The sequence below is a fragment of the Salvelinus fontinalis genome, chromosome 40 (assembly GCF_029448725.1).
Source record: "Salvelinus fontinalis isolate EN_2023a chromosome 40, ASM2944872v1, whole genome shotgun sequence".
Classification (NCBI taxonomy): domain Eukaryota; kingdom Metazoa; phylum Chordata; class Actinopteri; order Salmoniformes; family Salmonidae; genus Salvelinus; species Salvelinus fontinalis.
In genome coordinates, this window is record NC_074704.1 from 17,329,248 (window position 1) to 17,351,307 (window position 22,060).

At 44.5% G+C, this 22,060-nt stretch overlaps 1 protein-coding gene across 2 annotated transcripts in view; it reads left to right on the plus strand.

Annotated features, from left to right (window-relative positions):
* The window catches only part of LOC129839744 (ubiquitin carboxyl-terminal hydrolase 43-like), a 131,241-nt gene that overhangs the window by 71,216 nt on the left and 37,965 nt on the right, over positions 1–22,060 (plus strand). For both annotated transcript variants that reach the window (XM_055907353.1, XM_055907354.1), the window contains exon 6: positions 6,633–6,777. In XM_055907353.1, the coding sequence (XP_055763328.1) occupies positions 6,633–6,777 (145 nt within the window). The remainder of the gene's footprint in view (positions 1–6,632; positions 6,778–22,060) is intronic.

The window sequence follows — 22,060 nt, forward strand, 5'->3', positions numbered from 1 at the left end:
GAGGGGCTAGACGGACAGAGAAAGGGAGAGGGGCTAGATGGACAGAGAAAGAGAGAGGGGCTAGACAGACAGAGAAAGGGAGAGGGGCTAGACAGACAGAGAAAGAGAGGGGGTTAGACAGACAGAGAAAGGGAGAGGGGCTAGATGGACAGAGAAAGGGAGAGGGGCTAGATGGACAGAGAAAGGGAGAGGGGCTAGACAGACAGAGACTGGAGCAGACCAGACAGATAGAATGACAAAGACTGGAGCAGACCAGACAGATAGAATGACAGAGACTGGAGCAGACCAGACAGATAGAATGACAGAGACTGGAGCATACCAGACAGATAGAATGACAGAGACGGGAGCAGACCAGACAGATAGAATGACAGAGACTGGAGCAGACCAGACATAGAATGACAAAGACTGGAGCAGACCAGACAAATAGAATGACAGAGACTGTAGCAGACCAGACAGATAGAATGACAGAGACTGGAGCAGACCAGACAGATAGAATGACAGAGACTGGAGCACACCAGACAGATAGAATGACAGAGACTGGAGCATACCAGACAGATAGAATGACAGAGACGGGAGCAGACCAGACAGATAGAATGACAGAGACTGGAGCAGACCAGACATAGAATGACAAAGACTGGAGCAGACCAGACAAATAGAATGACAGAGACTGTAGCAGACCAGACAGATAGAATGACAGAGACTGGAGCAGACCAGACAGATAGAATAACAGAGACTGGAGCACACCAGACAGATAGAATGACAGAGACTGGAGCACACCAGACAGATAGAATGACAGAGACTGGAGCACACCAGACAGATAGAATGACAGAGACTGGAGCACACCAGACAGATAGAATGACAGAGACTGGAGCACACCAGACAGATAGAATGACAGAGACTGGAGCAGACCAGACAGATAGAATGACAGAGAAAGCAGCAGACCAGACAGATAGAATGACAGAGACTGGAGCAGACCAGACAGATAGAATGACAGAGACTGGAGCACACCAGACAGATAGAATGACAGAGATGAAGAGAGGGAACAAATAGACAGAGAAAGATAGGAATATTTCAGACAGAGACACTCTGCTGTCAGCCCCACAGCTGGGCCTAATATCTCGTCATGGTATGTGAGAAGGAGCAGGATGGAACATCACTGTCTGTCTCTCTGTTTGTTTGTGATTTGATAAAAGCCTTCTCAGAAAACAGATGTAAGGAATCCTTAAAGGTCCAATGCAGCCATTTTTTATCTCAATATCAAATCCTTTCTGGGTTACAATTAAGCGTCTTACTGTGATTGTTTTCAATTAAAATGGTCAGAAAATAAACAAAAATAGCTTCTTAGCAAAGACCAATTTCTCAAGCAAGTATCATGACTGACCACGAGAATCAGGTTTGCAATTAATAACTTCAATCAGACCCCCTTTCACCCGTAGAGGGGGAAGGAAAGTACTAATGGGGATTAACAACTCACGTCCAGACGTAAATCAAGGGAGAAGATAAAATGGCGCCGGATCAGAAGGCAGGCGTTTTACGTGATTGTTTTCTTTCATTTTTTTGTCTGCGTTGTTTGTAACTTGTTTCTTTACTCATTTTGTACATAATGTTGCCGCTACCGTCTATTATGACCGAAAATAAATTCTAGACATCAGGACTGCGATTACTCACCACGGACTAGCAGAATCCTATTTTTTCTTTCACGACTCTGACGAGCCCGAGGCGGAGGATATACGGCTCCCTCGAGAACAGGCCTCGATCCCTGTGATCTGCGTGAAGAGGAGGCGGAGAAAGAGAGGCCGGAGAGCGGGCTGCCTGCTGAGAAGTCGAAGGTGATCAAATAAATCCCCACTTCCCTCAATTCTGCTAGCAAATGTGCAGTCTTTGGATAATAAAATTGACGAGTTACGATTAAGATTAAACTACCAACAGGACATTAAAAACTGTAACATCTTATGCTTCACGGAGTCGTGTCTGAACGACGACAACATCAACATACAGCTGGCTTGTTATACGATGTACCGGCAGGACAGAACAACGGCGTCTGGTAAGACATGGGGCGCCGGTCTATGTATTTTTGTAAACAACAGCTGGTGCACGATAGCTAAGGAAGTCTCGAGCTATTGCTCGCCTGAGGTAGAGTTTCACATGATAAGCTGTAGACCACACTACCGTTTTCATCTGTATTCTTTGTAGCTGTTTACATACCACCACAGTCAGAGGCTGGCACTAAGATAGCATTGAATGAGCTGTATTCCGCCATAAGCAAACAAGAAAACGCTCACCCAGAGGCGGCGCTCCTAGTAGCCAGAGACTTTAATGCAGGGAAACCTAAATCAGTTTTACCAAATTACTATCAGCATGTTAAATGTGCAACCAGAGGGAAAATAACTCTGGACCACCTATACTCCACACACAGAGACACATACAAAGCGCTCCCTCACCCTCCATTTGGCAAATCTGACCATAATTCCATCCTCCTGATTCCTGCTTTCAAGCTAAAATTTAAGCAGGAAGCACCAGTGACTAGATCAATAAAAAAGTGGTCAGATGAAGCAGATGCTAAGCTACAGGACTGTTTTTCTAGCACAGACTGGAATATGTTCTGTGATTCTTCCGAAGGCATTGAGGAGTACACCACATCTGTCATTGACTTCATCAATAAGTGCATCGATGACATCGTCCCCACATTGACCGTACGTACATACCCCAACCAGAAGCCATGGATTATATGCAGCATCCGCACTGAGCTAAAGGCTAGAGCTGACGCTTTCAAGGAGTGGGAATCTAACCCGGAAGCTTATAAGAAATCCCACTATTCCCTCCGACGAACTATCAAACAGGCAAGTGTCAATACTGGACTGAGATCGAATCGTACTACACCGGCTCCGACGCTCGTTGGATGTGGCAGGGCTTGTAAACCATTATAGACTACAAAGGGAAGCACAGCTGAGAGCTGCCCAGTGACACGAGCCAACCAGACGAGCTAAACTACTTCTATGCTCACTTCGAGGCAAATAACACTGAAACATGCATGAGAGCACCAGCTGTACCGGAAGACTGTGTGATCACGCTCTCTGCAGCCGATGTGAGTAAGAACTTTAGACAGGTCAACATTCACAAGGCCGCAAGGCCAGACGGATTACCAGGACGTGTACTGCGAGCATGCGCTGACCAGCTAGCATGTGTCTTCACTGACATTTTCAACCTTTCCCTGTCCGAGTCTGTAATACCAACATGTTTTAAGCAGACCACGATAGTGTCTGTGCCCAAGAACACTAAGGTAACCTGCCTAAATGACTACCAACCCATAGCACTCATGTCTGTAGCCATGAAGTGCTTTGAAAGGCTGGTCATTGCTCAAATCAACACCATCATCCCAGAAACCCTAGATCCACTCCAATTTGCATACCGCACCAACAGATCCACAGATGATGCAGTCTCTATTGCACTCCACACTGCCCTTTCCCACCTGGACAAAAGGAACACCTATGTGAGAATGCTATTCATTGACTACAGCTCAGCGTTCAACACCATACTGCCCTCAAAGCTCATCAATAAGCTAAGGACCTGCAACTGGATCCTGGACTTCCTGATGGGCCATCCCCAGGTGGTAAGGGTAGGTAACAATTCATCCGCCACGCTGATCCTCAACACAGGGGCCCCTCAGGGGTGCGTGCTCAGCCCTGTCCTGTACTCCCTGTTCACTCATGACTGCATGGCCAGGCACAACTCCAACACCATCATTAAATTTGCTGATGACACAACAGTGGTAGTCCTGATCGCTGACAACGACAAGACATTCTATAGGGAGGAGGTCAGAGACCGTGTGGTGCCAGAACAACAACCTCTCCCTCAACGTGATCAAGACAAAGGAGATGATTGTGGACAACAGGAAAAAAAGCACCGAGCATGCCCCCATTCTCATCGACGGGCTGTAGTGGAGCAGGTTGAGAGCTGCAGGTTGTGAGTTCCTTAGTGTCCACATCACCAACAAACTAACATGGTCCAAGCACACCATGACAGTCGTGAAGCGGGCACGACAAAACCTATTCCCCCTCAGGAGACTGAAAAGATTTGGCATGGGTCCTTAGATCCTCAAAATGTTCTACAGCTGCACCATCAAGAGCATCCTGACTGGTTGCATCACTGCCTGGTATGTTAACTGCTCGGCGTCCGACCGCAAGGCACTACAGAGGGTATTGTGTACGGCCCAGTACATCACTGGGGCCAAGCTTCCTGCCATCCAGGACTTCTATACCAGGCGGTGTCACAGGAAAGCCCTAAAAATGGTCAAAGACACCAGCCACCCTAGTCATAGACTGTTTTCTCTGCTACCGTACCAGAGCAGCAAGTCTAGGTCCAAGAGGCTTCTAAACAGCTTTTACCCCCAAGCCATAAGACACCTGAACATCTTGTCAAATGGCTAGCCAGACTATTTGCATTGCCCCCCCCCCCCTCCACACCACTGCCATTCTCTTTTGTCATCTATGCATAGTCACTTTAATTAACTCTACCTACATGTACATACTACCTCAACTAACCGGTGCCCCCGCACATTGACTATGTACCGGCACCCCCCTTTATATATATATATATTTTTTTACTGCTGCTCTTTAATTACTTGTTACTTTTATCTCTTATTCTTATCCGTATTTTTTGAAACTGCACTGTTGGTTGGGGGGGGGGGGGGCTGTTATACCTGTTGTATTCGGCGCATGTGACTAATACAATTTCATTTGATTCGATTTTTGATTCGATTTTGATTTGAAGATCCAGGCTCTCCCTCTACAAATTCATCAAAGGAATGTGCTTTGTCTCAACAGACCTTTTCCCACTGAAACTCTGACACGTTCAAAAGCGAATACTGGAACAATATTTCGAACATAGAACGTTTGGTAATGGTCGGAGGGGATCTATAGAACACTAATGTCATTTTGTTTGTTATTTTGTGATGTCATTAAAAATGCTATAAAGAAAATACTGTAACTTGGAAAGTACACATAGATGAAGTTTCCATTCTATGGGTTGTGCATGTAATATGAAAAATTATGAAAGTGTTTTTGTTAAGAGAGAGATCTATTTTGAGAAGCTATAGGAGATCATTGTTTTCCATAACTTTGCACAGTGAGTAATCACCGCCCCTAAGTGAGGTCAGAGAGCGTGTCACCCTGCCGGAACCGCCCCTTTCGAGAAAAAGGTATAAATGATGGGTTAAGAAGTTAACACATTGGACCAGAAAAGCATGAAGCTGCAGCTGCACGTTTAAAATGGTTTGAACTTTGAATCTCAACATGAGGTGGAGATGATAAAATCACCTCCCGGACAATCACTGATACGGCAGATTAGCTGTCCTAAGTAAAGTATCTTCAAAAGCAAATTTATGTAGGACCATCCTGTTACTCTGCTCAAACCATCGTATTACGCCACTCTCATCACCCCCCTGGGGAAACATCAAACCATCTTCAAAGAAGCATCTTCAAGAGTAAATGGAAGGAAAATCAACTCTGTAGTCCCGTTCAGGACTACACGACAAGTCACTGGATACCGGACAACTACGACAAAGGACAACAGTAGAAGAATTGTTGGAAACATTTCGGACAATCAGAGCCTTAAAAGTGTGCCGCAAAAAGGCCCAACCCCCTTTCCAAGGCTGCCCCGATCCCCGGTGAACCCAGGCATTTCACGTAAATACACGTAAATACATTCATGATTTCTTGCTCAAAGCGGGCAGAGGTTCGTGTGCAAAGTATATGGTTATTGTAGGTGAGAGTAGTTTCTGGAACACTGGAACACACGAACAGGAACAATCACCCACAAACAAACAGTGAAAACAGGCTACCTTAATATGGTTCCTAATCAGAGACAATGACAAACACCTGCCTCTGATTGAGAACCATATTAGGCCAAACAACAAACCCAACATAGAAACACAAAACATAGAATGCCCACCCAGCTCACGTCCTGACCAACTAAACAAAGACTAAAACAAAGGAAATAAGGTCAGGAACATGACATGGTGCCCCAAATCCTAATATTTTAATTGTTACATTATTAATTTAATCAGGTAACAATTAAACATAGTTAGTTAATTATATACATAACAATCTTCAGATGAATGTTATAGTCAAATCACGGCACAAGAGTTTTGCTAGGACTGTCAGAGAGTAGGGTTGGGTGATGTCACCAGGCAGTCCAAAACTCCATCCCACCAAAAGAGGCAGACATTTCAGGCAATCTTTTCTAACAGCTCTTACAGCTCTTACACTATCATAATTTAAAAAAAGATCAGTTTTATTCCAACCCCATACTGTGGATAATCACATTTTCGACTGCACTGGGCCTTTAATATGTGTTTACTTTAGAAGGATCTTGAACAGACTTATAACACAAATATAGCATGTCTGCTCTGTTTGCTTTGCCACATACATTCCCTGTTTGTCCTCTATAGCTTGTCTGTCTACAATTTTTAGCCTGTGTATGTGTGTGTTTGACCACCATGCTAAGCCACTTAGCCATGTCCATGGCTGTCCAAGTCTGTTTCCGTGCTAAGTGTCTGTATTAAGCAATGTACATCTCTTTAAACCATCTCCTCGCTCTCTCTCTCTCCATCACCCCCCCCCCCCCCCATCCAGGTGGTCCTGTCAGAGCTCTACGCCACCGGCTTCCAGCGTTCGTTCTCTGACGACGACGATCTGACCAGCGTTGCCGAGAGCGATGTGGTCTATGCCTTCCAGGCTCCGCCCCTCCACACACGGGGAGGCTCCACGCGAATCTCGGGTAACCATGGCTGCATCCACAGCCCCAAGTGTGTGTGTGTGTGTGTCTCTCTCTCTCTCTCTCCCTCTCAGGCTAGCCCGAAGCTATTTGGCTTCAGCACAATGGATAGTGTTTGTTCAGACAAACACTATAGCGCTATAGGTTCTTAGCTGTTTCAATTTCTTGCTATTTCATGGACAGGTACTGTATTTCTGTCTAGGTTATTAAATTCTCTCAGACAGTGTCCCCGACGGTCTTATATCTAGCTGAGGGCTTGATGTACTGAGGCAAAGGCTCGCTCTCACTCACACACACGACACACATGCACACACACATACACTCACTCTCTCACATACTTGGATCGTGAACGTGGATGAGATGGAGCCAGCCTTGCGTCACCTCCCTTTGAAATCAGCCCCAGGTTTGCCAGGCAGCGTCAAATTAACTATTGATATGGCAAGTGCACATGCACGCATGTACGCACACACACACATGCGCACACACACTTTTTTTCACCTGTTGACTCCTATCTAGTTGACCAGTTTCCAAAGGAGGGTGTCTTAACTCTTATCCCCGGGGGACACCCGACCGGGCGGGCTACGTTCAGAGCAACACACCGCTAAACGAAACCCTTACTGTGTTTTTCCAACGTTCTTTAGCTCCTGAAAAGGGCCACATCAATAATTCAATAATGTGCTCAAAGGGGTCATGAAAAATGTACGATCCTCAATCTCTCTCCGGGAACGATAGAACGATATCTTTATCACCTGGAGACAGAGGAGAGAAAATAATGTCACGGTGCTAATGGAGGTGATCAGACTAAGAGTAGAGGAGAGAAAATAATGTCCTGGCTCTAATGGAGGTGATCAGACTAAGAGTAGAGGAGAGAAAATAATGTCCTGGCTCTAATGGAGGTGATCAGACTAAGGGTAGAGGAGAGAAAATAATGTCCTGGCTCTAATGGAGGTGATCAGACTAAGGGTAGAGGAGAGAAAATAATGTCCTGGCTCTAATGGAGGTGATCAGACTAAGAGTAGAGGAGAGAAAATAATGTCACGGTGCTAATGGAGGTGATCAGACTAAGAGTAGAGGAGAGAAAATAATGTCACGGTGCTAATGGAGGTGATCAGACTAAGGGTAGAGGAGAGAAAATAATGTCACGGTGCTAATGGAGGTGATCAGACTAAGAGTAGAGGAGAGAAAATAATGTCCTGGCTCTAATGGAGGTGATCAGACTAAGAGTAGAGGAGAGAAAATAATGTCCTGGCTCTAATGGAGGTGATCAGACTAAGAGTAGAGGAGAGAAAATAATGTCCTGGTGCTACTGGAGGTGATCAGACTAAGAGTAGAGGAGAGAAAATAATGTCCTGGCTCTAATGGAGGTGATCAGACTAAGAGTAGAGGAGAGAAAATAATGTCCTGGCTCTAATGGAGGTGATCAGACTAAGAGTAGAGGAGAGAAAATATTGTCCTGCCGCTAATGGAGGTGATCAGACTAAGAGTAGAGGAGAGAAAATAATGTCCTGGCTCTACTGGAGGTGATCAGACTAAGAGTAGAGGAGAGAAAATAATGTCCTGGTGCTACTGGAGGTGATCAGACTAAGAGTAGAGGAGAGAAAATAATGTCCTGGTGCTACTGGAGGTGATCAGACTAAGAGTAGAGGAGAGAAAATAATGTCCTGGCTCTAATGGAGGTGATCAGACTAAGAGTAGAGGAGAGAAAATAATGTCCTGGCTCTAATGGAGGTGATCAGACTAAGAGTAGAGGAGAGAAAATAATGTCCTGGCTCTAATGGAGGTGATCAGACTAAGAGTAGAGGAGAGAGGAAGAGGCACACACACACACACCGACACACTCACTTCAGGAAACAGCAGAGGGAGCACCCCCCTATCCACATTGACGGGACAGTAGTGGAGAGGGTAGTAAGTTTTAAGTTCCTCGGTGAACACATCACGGACAAACTGAATTGGTCCACCCACACAGACAGCGTTGTGAAGAAGGCGCAGCAGCGCCTCTTCAACCTCAGGAGGCTGAAGAAATTCGGCCTGTCACCAAAAGCACTCACAAACTTCTACAGATGCACAATCGAGAGCATCCTGTTGGGCTGTATCACCGCCTGGTACGGCAACTGCTCCGCCCACAACCGTAAGGCTCTCCAGAGGGTAGTGAGGTCTGCACAACGCATCACCGGGGGCAAATGACCTGCCCTCCAGGACACCTACACCACCCGTTGTCACAGGAAAGCCATAAAGATCATCAAGGACAACAACCACCCGAGCCACTGCCTGTTCACCCCGCTATCATCCAGAAGGCGATGTCAGTACAGGTGCAACAAAGCAGGGACCGAGAGACTGAAAAACAGCTTCTATCTCAAGGCCATCAGACTGTTAAATAGCCACCACTAACATTTAGTGGCCGCTGCCAACATACTGACTCAACTCCAGCCACTTTAATAATGGGAATTGATGGAAATTTATGTAAAAATATATCACTAGCCACTTTAAACAATGCCATTTAATATAATGTTTACATACCCTACATTACTCATCTCATATGTATATGTATATACTGTACTCTATATCATCTACTACATCTTGCCATCTTTATGTAATACATGTATCACTAGCCACTTTAAACTATGCCACTTTATGTTTATATACCCTACATTACTCATCTCATATGTATATACTGTACTCTATACCATCTACTGCATCTTGCCTATGCCGTTCTGTACCATCACTCATTCATATATCTTTATGTACATATTCTTTATCCCTTTACACTTGTGTGTATAAGGTAGTAGTTGTGGAATTGTTAGGTTAGATTACTCGTTGGTTATTACTGCATTGTCGCAACTAGAAGCACAAGCATTTCGCTACACTCGCATTAACAGCTGCTAACCATGTGTATGTGACAAATAACATTTGATTTGATTTGACTCATTAGCACTCAAAAGCACACATGCAATATGCACTTGTATACAATAACTATCTATTTTTTATACACATTCTGCTGTAAATGATGAATGAACTCCTATTACCAATGTAATGATTCAAAACCTGAGCTGAGCTGATTAGACTCAACATAACATGCATTCAGTTACTGCAAGCGTCATTACGGTTTCTGACAGCTCAGAACACCTCCCTGTCATCTTAACTACCCCACAGTCTCCATAACAATGGCGGGTCATTTCACAACAGCTAAACGCTCGTAACAGGTTTATTGAATAGGGTCCTCATTGCTTTAATGGAATAGATTGAATAGAAGCCTGAGTAACATTGTGTGTGTGTGCGTGTGTGTGTGTGTGTGTGTGTGTGTGTGTGTGTGTGTGTGTGTGTGTGTGTGTGTGTGTGTGTGTGTGTGTGTGTGTGTGTGTGTGTGTGTGTGTGTGTGTGTGTGTGTGTGTGTGTGAGAGAGCGTGTGTGTGTGTGTGAGAGCATGTGTGTGTGTGTGTGAGAGCGTGTGTGTGTGTGTGTGTGCCCTCGCGCACTGTTAGCTTTACAGAGCTGTGGGGAGGGAGAGGACGTGATGAGATATTGTTACATCCCATTGTTGTCTAATTGGTTAGTGTGCTCCTTATTGTGCTGGTTAAGTATCCTGTAATCATCTGTAATCATCACTCAATCAGAACCCCTGGGTGATGTGGATGTAATCAAATGAGCCATTAAAATATACATGCATTATTACGGCGCTATAATGCTGTGGTTTCAGCATCCAGTACCACATTTACCCGCTTTGTTTTATCAAACAACTGTAGAAATGTTATACTGAAGAATGGGGCTGGGTTGATAATATACTGTAGGATGTAGGGTAGGCTGTAATGATATTTTCACGCTGAGCCACAATTAATAAGGAAATTGTTCTAATTAAGAATTCATTGGTGTGACAGCTCTGTCTGCTGAGTCTGTCACTAACAAGACCTCTTGTGGCTAGCCATAGAAAGATAACGTGGAACCTTGGCAGACTGTTAGAGACTCATTTAAATGGGGCCATGTTAGAATAAGACATCCTGTCAGTAAACCGTTGTCATCGTCGTAAATAAACAACGGACGCTTACGTATATGGGCTAGCATTCAAACCACTGCTGTCACCACCCATATTGGCTGCATTAAGCTTGTAGTACCTCACTCCCTCCCTCTCTTCCGCTGTAGAAATATGTGTAATTATGGACACCGTTGGCTCTTTAAACCTGTGACCAGACAGGCCCTCATTTGGCGGTACAAATCAGCCAGTCACGACCCACCCTCTCTCTCTCTCTCTCTCTCTTTCTCTCTCTCTCTCTCTCTCTCTCTCTCTCTCTCTCTCTCTCTCTCTCTCTCTCTCTCTCTCTCTCTCTCTCTCTCTCTCTCTCTCTCTCTCTCTCTCTCTCTCACTCACACACACACACACACACACACACGTCCCAGCCCCCCCTTTGGCTGGTACATGTGTGCCTTAGCCTGTGCGTCACTCCCCCCTTGGGCTACAGACAGTCACACAGTTGACCCCCGGCGTGGTCCAGTCTCCTCGCCATGATTAATGGCCCTGTGTGTGTAATCTCATTTCACGTGTGTGTGTGTGTGTGTGTGTGTGTGTGTGTGTGTGTGTGTGTGTGTGTGTGTGTGTGTGTGTGTGTGTGTGTGTGTGTGTGTGTGTGTGTGTGTGTGTGTGCGTGCGGGCATGTCTGCCTGTCTGTCTGTCTCTGTGTCGTGTGTGTGTGTGTCTCATAACTCTCTCTACAACATCGGCACAATCTGAGCCCCAGCGGGCACAGCAGAGGCACAAAGCCAATCTGCTCACCGGCTAATAAAAGTCCCAAATTGAAACGGGGAATTTGGTTAGCGAAGGAAAGGTTACGATTTCTCATGTCGGATAAGAGGAAGTAGCTCAGCGGGGGACTGGGAATCAGCCCATTGCCTCCTGGTGGGGAGTCAAAATTAGCAGAGCCTAAGAAATTTGTTGAAAACATTAGGAGAGCGGGAGAGAGAGTGAGAGAGAGGGGTATAAAATACACACTGGCTGGTAGAACAATGCATGTGTTTGTGTCGCACTGGCAGAAGAGAAAGACAAATATAACTTTAGGTGAGATGTTTTTGGGCGGAAGTCATAGTCTATTTTAAGAGATGGATTTTATGGATGGGTGTTTTGCTCTGGAGGAATAGTCTCCACCGTTTCATGGTTATGAATTTCTGTTGAGTTTTCATATTAGAAGTTATTGGAAACCACAGGAAGACATTTTTAGGGATATTGGATCAACCCTTCTCCTTCATATACTGTAGTAATGAGATTTGTTATTTGGGGAAACAGTGTGGTATTGCTAGCCCTGGAGTCAAGCGCTCATGATAGAAAACACAAAAAAAATCAAGGAAACTTTATACAGATCTGACAATATCCTATTTCATCTCTCAACAGAACAGATATGTCAGTTGTCTATTACAGTACATAAAACCTTCCGTTTGAGGAAATCTTTGAAACTTTCCTACCAACTTTTGTAGACACTCTTACTTTACAAAGGGCCTGTTGTCCCTGAGGTAATCAAAGAGTCTATCAAGCTCTAGGGACAGAGTTGTCTGTTTGGCGAGGTCGGAGAATCAGGGATGAGAGAGGGTTTGTGTGAAAGAAGAGGTGCCCTCTGGGAAAGGTGGCAAAGCAGGGACATATCCACCCAGATAAAGAAATCTGTCAGTGGACACACACACTCTCACTCTTTCTCAACCATTGTATTCAGTATTCATCTCCCTTCACAATGGACAGAGGAGTTCTATGGAAAGTCCTCAGGTAGAATCTCTGTGTGAGTTTCCTTTCATCCTATCAAAATGCTAAAAGCTATTGACTGGAGACATGGTTGGGGTTGAATGTTGTGTAGCTCTGAGGTGTTTGTCTGAGCATTGGAGGATGCATTGGCACTTACACAGAGCCCATTAGCTCTGCCCTTAGTGAGCACATTTTATTATTATATATATTTACACGCTCAAGGCAAGCATCTTTAAACCAACACACACACACACACACACACACACACACACACACACACACACACACACACACACACACACACACACACACACACACACACACACACACACACACACACACACATACACACACATACACACAGGTTGTGGATGTGTCTGTTAATGGGTGGTGAAGAGAATGCTGAGAAAAAGGCCCAGCTGTGCTCAATGGCTCAGCCCACATATCTCCATCTGCTTTTACAAGGCAGTTTTTCAATGATTGATGATGAGCTGTTTAAACCTATCGTCAGAAGTACTTCTAGAAATACTGTAGTTTGAAAGATGAATGGGAACCATTTGTTTCACATTAAAGTTTGTGTTTATTTTTGACATTGTGTACACATGCACCATGTCACAATGCTACACTATATATACAAAAGTATGTGGACACCCCTTCAAATTAGTGGATTCGGCTTTTTCAGCCACACCCGTTGTTGACAGGTGTATAAAATCGAGCACACGGCCATGCAATCTCCATAGACAAACATTGGCAGTAGAATGGCCTTTACTGAAGAGCTCAGTGACTTTCAACGTGGAACCGTCATAGGATCCTACTTATCCAACAAGTCAGTTTGCCAAATTTCTGCCCTGCTAAAGCTGCCCTGGTCCACTGTAAGTGCTGTTATTGTGAAGTGGGAACGTATACGAGCAACAACAGCTCCGCCGCGAAGTAGTAGGCCACACAAACTTACAGAACGGGATCGCAAAGTGCTGAAGCACGTAGTGCGTAAACATGCTCTGTCCTCGGTTGCAACGCTCACTACCAAGTTCCAAATCAAATTTTATTTGTTTCATACACATAGTTAGCAGATGTTAATGCGAGTGTAGCGAAATGCTTGTGCTTCTAGTTCCAACAGTGCAGTAATATCTAACAAGTAATCTAACAATTCTCCAACAACTACCTAATACACACAAATCTAAAGGTGTGAATGCGAATATGTACATGTAAGTATATGGATGAGCGATGGCCGAGTGGCATAGGCATGGTGCAATATATGGTATAAAATACAGTATATACGGTACATGTGATATGAGTAATGTAAGATATGTAAACATTATTAAAGGGGCATTATTTAGAGTGTAAAGTGACTAGAGATCCATTTATTAAAGTGGCCAGTGACTGGGTCTCAATGTAGGCAGCAGCCTCTCTGAGTTAGTGATTGGTGTTTAGCAATCTGATGGCCTTGAGATAGAAGCTGTTTTTCAGTCTCTCGATCCCAGCTGTGATGCACCTGTACTGACCTCGCCTTCTGGATGGTAGCTGGGTGAAGAGGCAGTGGCTCGGGTGGTTGATGTCTTTGATGATCTTTTTGACCTTCCTGTGACATCGGGCGCTGTAGATGTCATGGTGGCAGGTAGTTTGCCCCTGGTGGTGCGTTGTGCAGACCGCACCACCCTCTGGTGGCCTTGCGGTTGAGGGCGGTGTAGTTGCCGTACCAGGCAGTGATACAGTCCGACAGGATGCTCTCGATTGTGCATCTGTAAAAGTTTGTCAGGGTTTTGGGTGACAAGCCAAATTTCTTCAGCCTTCTGAGGTTGAAGAGGCACTGTTGCAACTTCTTCACCACACTGTCTGTATGAGTGGACCATTTCAGTTTGTCTGTGATGTGTACGCCAAGGAACTTAAAACTTTCCACCTTCTCCACTGTTGTCTCTTCGATGTGGTTAGGGGAGTGCTCCCTTTGCTGCTTCCTAAAGTCCACGACCATCTATTTTGTTTTGTTGACGTTGAGTGAAAGGTTGTTTTCCTGACACAACACTCCGAGTGCCCTCACCTCCTCCCTGTAGGCTGTCTCGTCGTTGTTGGTAGTCAAGCCCACTACTGTTGTGTCGTTGGCAAACTTGATGATTGAGTTGGAGGCGTGCATGGCCACGTAGTCGTGGGTGAACAGGGAGTACAGGAGGGGGCTGAGCACGCACCATTGTGGGGCCCCAGTGTTGAGGGTCAGTGAAGAGGAGATGTTGTTTCCTACCTTCACCACCTGGGGGCGGCCCATCAGAAAGTCCAGGACCCAATTGCACAGGGCGAGGTTGAGACCCAGAGCCTCCAGCTTGATGATGAGGTTGGAGGGTACTATGGTGTTGAATGCTGAGCTATAGTCAATGAACAGCAGGTATTCCTTTTGTCCAGATGGGTTAGGGCAGTGTGCAGTATGATGGAGATTGCGTCATCTGTGGACCTGTTGGGGAGGTATGCAAACTGAAGTGGGTCTAGGGTGGCCAGTAAGGTGGAGGTGATATGATCCTTGACTAGTCTCTCAATGCAATTCATGATGACAGAAGTGAGTACTACTGGGTGGTAATCATTTAGTCGAGTTATCTTTGCCTTCTTGGGTACAGGAACAATGGTAGCCATCTTGAAGCATGTGGGGACAACAGACTGGGATAGGGAGCGATTGAATATGTCCGTAAACACACCAGCCAGCTGGTCTGCACATGCTTTGAGGACGCGGCTAGGGATGCCGTCTGGGCCAGCAGCCTTGCTAGGGTTTACAGGTTTAAATGTTTTACTCACGTTAGCCATGGAGAAGGGGGGGGGGGGGGGGGGGGGGGCAGTCCTTGTTCTCGGGCCGCGACGCTGGCACTGTATTATCCTCAAAGCGGGCAATGAAGGTGTTTAGTGTGTCTGGAAGTGTGACGTCAGTGTCCGTGACTTGGCTGGATTTCTTCTTGTAGTCCGTGATTTCCTGTAGACCCTGCCACATACGTCTTGTGTCTGAGCCGTTGAATTGCGACTCCACCTTGTCCCTGTACTGGCCATTTCGCTTGTTTGATTGCCTTGTGGAAGAAATAGCTACTACACTGTTTATATTCAGACATATTCCCAGACCTCATTCCATGGTTAAATGCAGTGGATCGCGCTTTCAGTTTTCCACAGTTTCTGGTTAGGGTAGGTTTTAATAGTCACAGTGGATACAACATCTCCAATGCACTTCTTTATAAAGGCACTCACTGAGTCAGCGTATAGGTCGATTTTGTTCTCTGAGGCTGACCGGAACATATTCCAGTCCACATGATCAAAAAAATATTGAAGCGTGGCTTCCAATTGGTCTCACCAGCATTGAATGGTTCTCGTCACTGGTATATCCTGTTTGAGTTTTTGCCTATGAGACGGAAGGAGCAAGTTGATGTCATGGTCGGATTTGCCGAAGGGAGGGCAGGGGAGGGCTTTGTATGCATCACGGAAGTTAGAGTAGAAGTGGTCGAGGGTGTTGCACATGTGCGTAGCGCGTAAATGCATCCTCAGGATGTATGGTTTCCAGTTTGCATATAGTCCAGTGAAGTACCTTGATGGCCATCTTGGTGTCTGCTTGAGGGGGAATGTACACAGCTGTGACTATAACTGACGAGAATTCTCTTGGTAGGTCAAATGGCCAGCACTTGATTGTAAGGAATTCTAGATCGGGTGAGCAGAGGCCTAATCGCCCAACATCAGTGCCCGACCTCACTAATGCTCTTGTGGCTGAAGTCCCCACAGCAATGCTCCAACATCTAGTGGAAAGCCTACCCAGAAGAGTGGAGGCTGTTATAGCAGCAAAGTGGGGACCAACTCCATATTAATGCCCATGTTTTTGGAATGAGATGTTCAACGAGCAGGTGTCCACATACTTTTGCTCATGTAATGAATCTAGAGGAGAACCCTTTGAAAAACGCATTTTAGATCCAGGTAGAACCGTTTTGGTTCCAGATAGAACTGTTTTGGGTTCCATCTAGAACCCTTCCCAAAAGAGTTCTGCGTTACAGTTAAAAATGTATTTGACTACCACCACTGATTTCTGAATGCTAGCTATGCTAACCAGCTTATAAGAAATGGAGTTATCATTAAGCAGTCACGTCTTCTAAACCTGAAAAGGGACAACTTCTACGTGTTATGCAGCGAAAACAGCCAAATATATCCAAATCAACCTAAGTAACCACATTGTTGGATTGTTACAATATAGAAATCATGACGGATTTGACAAATATTCACTTTGTTCGATCAGATTTGTTGAATGTGTGCCAATCTCATCAATGAAACGTCTGTGTTCGATTGACTCCTTTAACGCATCTATTGGGACAGCCGAAGAACCCCTTTGGAGCCCTTTTTTCTAAGAGTACAGTTGAAGTTGGAAGTTTACATACACTTAGGTTGGAGTCATTAAAACTTGTTTTTCAACCATTCCACAAATGTCTTGTTAACAAACAATAGTTTTGGCAAGTCGGTTTGGACATCTACTTTGTGCATGACACAAGTTATTTTTCCAACAATTGTTTACTGACAGATTATTTCACTCATAATTCACTATCACAATTCCAGTGGGTCAGAAGTTTACGTACACTAAGTTGACTGTGCCTTTAAACAGCTTGGAAAATTCCAGAAAATGATGTCATGGCTTTAGAAGCTTCTGATAGGCTAATTGACATCATTTGAGTCAATTGGAGGTGTACCTGTGGATGTATTTCAAGGCCTACCTGCCTTCAAACTCAGTGCCTCTTTTTTCTTGACATCATGGGAAAATCAAAAGAAATCAGCCAAGACCTCAGAAAAAAATTGTAGACCTCCACAAGTCTGGTTCATCCTTGGGAGCAATTTCCCTGAATGCCTGAAGGTACCACGTTCAACTGTACAAACAATCGTACGCAGGTATAAACATCATGGGACCACGCAGCCGTCATACCGCTCAGGAAGGAGACGCGTTCTGTCTCCTAGAGATGAACTTAATTTGGTGCGAAAAGTGCAAATCAATCCCAGAACAACAGCAAAGGACCCTGTGAAGATGCTGGAGGAAACAGGTACAAAAGTATCTATATCCACAGTAAAACGAGTCCTGTATCGACATAACCTGAAAGGCCGCTCAGCAAGGAAGAAGCCACTGCTCCATAACTGCAGTTCAAACTACGGTTTGCAACTGCACACAGGGACAAATATTGTACTTTTTGGAGAAATGTCCTCTGGTCTGATGAAACAAAAATAGAACTGTTTGGCCATAATAACCATCGTTATGTTTGGAGGAAAAAGGGGGATGCTTGCAAGCCGATGCAGGAGGGACTGGTGCACTTCACAAAATAGATGGCATCATGAGGCAGGAAAATGATGTGGATATATTGAAGCAACATCTCAAGACATCAGTCAGGAAGTTAATGCTTGGTCGCAAATGGGTCTTCCAAATGGACAATGACCCCAAGCATACTTCCAAAGTTGTGGCAAAATGGCTTAACTTCTCTGGGATATGTGAGACGGTAGCGTCCCACCTGGCCAACATCCAGTAAAAATGCAGAGCGCCAAATTCAAATAAATTACTATAAAAATGTAACTTCTATAAAATCACACATTCAATATACCAAATTAAAGCTACACTTGTTGTGAATCCAGCCAACGTGTCAGATTTCAAAAATGCTTTACGGCGAAAGCAAACAATGCTATTATCTGAGGATAGCACCCCAGCTAACAATCACAGACCATCATATTTCAACACTCCCGGCGTGACACAAAACGCAGAAATAAAGATATAATTCATGCCTTACCTTTGACGAGCTTCTTCTGTTGGCACTCCAATATGTCCCATAAACATCACAAATGGTCCTTTTGTTTGATTAATTCCGTCGATATATATCCAAAATGTCCATTTATTTTGCCCGTTTGATCCAGAAAAACACCGGTTCCAACTTGCACAACGTGACTACAAAATATCTCAAAAGTTACCTGTAAGCTTTGTCCAAACATTTCAAACTACTTTTGTAATACAACTTTAGGTATTTTTGAACGTAAATAATCGATAAAATTGAAGACGCGATGATCTGTGTTCAATACCGGAGGAAAACAATGTGTAGCATGCTTTCTGGTCACGCGCCTCTAACAAAACAGTACACTTCACTGGAGCCTCATTCTGAACATGGCTACTTCTTAATTTCTCAAAGGAAAAACCTCAACCAATTTCTAAAGAATGTTGACATTCAGGGAAAGGGATAGGAACTGCAGGAAGGTCCCTTAGAAATCTGGATTCCCAATGAAAACCTATTGAAAAGAGAGTGACCTCAAAAAGAAAAATCTGAATGGTTTGTCCTCGGGGTTTTGCCTGCCAAATAAGTTCTGTTATAGTCACCGACATTAATCAAACAGTTTTAGAAACTTCAGAGTGTTTTCTATTCAATACTAATAATAATATGCATCTATTAGCATCTGTGACTGAGTAGGAGGCAGTTTACTCTGGGAACGCTTTTCATCCGAACGTGAAAATGCTGCCCCCTATCCTAGAGAAGTTAAGGACAACAAAGTCAAGGTATTGGAGTGGCCATCACAAAGCCCTGACCTCATTCCCATAGAAAATTTGTGGGTAGAACTGAAAAAGCGTGTGCGAGCAAGGAGGCCTACAAACCTGACTCAGTTACACCAGCTCTGTTTTTTTTTTTTTTTTTTTTTACCTTTATTTAACTAGGCAAGTCAGTTAAGAACAAATTCTTATTTTCAATGACGGCCTAGGAACAGTGGGTTAACTGCCTGTTCAGGGGCAGAACGACAGATTTGTACCTTGTCAGCTTGGGGATTTGAACTTGCAACCTTTCGGTTACTAGTCCAACGCTCTAACCACTAGGCTACCCTGCCACCCTGTCAGGAGGAATGGGCCAAAATTCACCCAACTTATTGGGAAGGTTGTGGAAGGCTACCTGAACCGTTTGACCCAAGTTAAACAATTTAAAGGCAATGCTACCAAATACTAATTGAGTGTATGTAAACTTCTGACCCACTGGGAATGTGATGAAAGAAATCAAATCTGAAAATGTAATTCTCTCTACTATTATTCTGACATTTCACATTCTTAAAATAAAGTGGTGATCCTAACTGACCTAAGACAGGGAATTTTTACTAGGATTAAATGTCAGGAATTGTGAAAAACTGAGTTTAAATGTATTTGGCTAAGGTGTATGTAAACTTCCGACTTCAACTGTATGTTGAAAGACAGTCTTTTAGCTGTTAGCAGCATGGCCGTGGTGTTTCATCTCTGTCACTGATATACTGTCACGTCAACATAATTGCTTCAGAAACATGAGTTAGTTGATTTCCTCATCGTTATTGTTTACTTTTGAGTAAACATCCTGAGTAATGTCATGGCATATTTTTCACAATCCAATCAGAGACAGGCAGGATGGGGCGATAGCCATTCAGAAAGAGGGAGGGCACAGGTCTAAAGTCAGTAAAGAATGCCAGCCATGTGAATAGACCAGTTGTGTAGTTGTGGTTTTAGACTCTAGTTATACACCCACAGAGGATGCATCAGCCTGATCACAATCACAACCCCATACCAACATTCCATCAGTGAGCCAGCTCTTCCTCTGCTTGTCTTACAGTCTCTATAATCTCTGACTGTCTGTGTCGTATAATTTTCTGTCTTTTAGACCCAAGACTCTATTTCCCTTTTTTACTTATTCACTATCGATGACACAGATAGATACTTTATCAAGATACATGTTGCCCAGATACCGGGAGGCAACCGTGGAATCAATCATAGGGGTCAGAGGTCTTTGGGGACCTGGTGTGGCGGTGATGAGATGCAGGTTTGGGATCCGGCAAGGGGGAGCAGGTGTGGCAGGTCTATACAGTAACTCCCTCCCTCCCACCCACCCTCTCTCTCTCTCTCTCTCTCTCTCTCTCTCTCTCTCTCTCTCTCTCTCTCTCTCTCTCTCTCTCTCTCTCTCTCTCTCTCTCTCCCCCTGCCGTCTTCCTCCATCTGTCATTTACTCAAGCAGCAGACAACTCAGGTGTCCTCTGGTCACCTGTGGTGACGGCAACCAGACACAGAAAATGTCGGGAGGTCTGTCTCCTCTAGAGCTTGTCCCCTCTCCCGCCCTCCGCCGGACCCCACTACCCCCTGGGTATTTTTAGTACAGAGTGTGGACAGAATTGACAGGGGTCACTTGTCTAGGTGACAAACCAAGACGGCTAAGCTTGTAGGAGCAGAAAAGCATTTGAAAAGCATGATTTTGTGATATTTACTAGTACACAGTAATAATTGATTTCAGTTGAGCATTCAATTCAGCAGTCACATGCACAACAACCAACATGAATTTTATGGTCAGACTAAACTGAAGCGGCTCTGTGTGTGCTGAAGCCTGCAGGCTTGCCAGATAAAAACAGCTTTATGCCTATGACCTATATTCACAAATAGGTTGTAAACCCACTTTTATTTTTCTACCGACATCTCAAAAGTATTATGTTTTAATCCCCCTGTCATAGAAGAGACTAGTATGTCAAGTCATCATCAATGAGCCAATATTCATATATTCTCACTATCTTGTCAGACAGAGATAATCGAGTCGTCATCCGGCATGATGGTACTTCAGGGAACACAGTTTTAAATTAGGCTCTGTTATTAAAACTAGCTTAAAGGAGTGAAGCAAAAAAAGTAGGCCTTAGTAACTGCGGTGAAGAAGTAGATCCCTGGGGGTTACTGTACAAAAAAGAAATATTAGAGACGTAGTTATTTTGGTGTTCATTACAATACGTATCCCTCCTCCTATGTGAATGTGAGACAGGTGCTGCGGGTGCTCTGGTGCAGTGTGCTACAGTGTTCCAATGTCCTCGTACCACCCTGCATCCCTACATCTTCTATACTGAACAAAAATATAAACCAAACATGCAATCATTTCAACAATTTTACAGTTCATATGATGAAATCATTAGGCCCTAATCTATGAATTTCACTTGACTGGGCAGGGGCGCAGCCATAGGAGGGCCTGGAAGGGCATACTCACTGGGGAGCCAGGCCAAGCCAATCAGAATGAGTTTTTCTCCACAAAAGGGTTTTATTACAGACAGAAATATTCATTAGTTTCATCAGCTGTCCTGGTGGCTGTTTTCAGACGATACCGTAGCTGAGGAATCCGGATGTGGAGGTCCTGGGCTGGTGTGGTAGGGTGTGAGGCCGGTAGGGTGTACAGCCATATTCTCTAAAATGGTGTTTATGGTAGAGAAATGAACATTACATTCTCTGGCAACAGTTTGGTGGACATTCCTGCAGTCAGCATGCCATTTGCACGCTCCCTCAAAACTTGAGACATCTGTAGAATTGTGTTGTGTGATAAAACTGCACATTTTAGAGTGGCATTTTCGTGTCCCCAGCACAAGGTGCTCCTGTGTAATGCACATTCTGTTTAATCAGCTTCTTGATATGAAACACCTGTCAGATGGATGTATTATCTTGGCAAAGGAGAAAAGCTCACTAACAGGGATGTAAACAAATCTATGCCCAACATTTGAGAGAAATAAGCTTTTTGTGCATATGGAACATGTCTTGGATCTTTTATTTTAAGGCCATGAAACATGGGACCAACA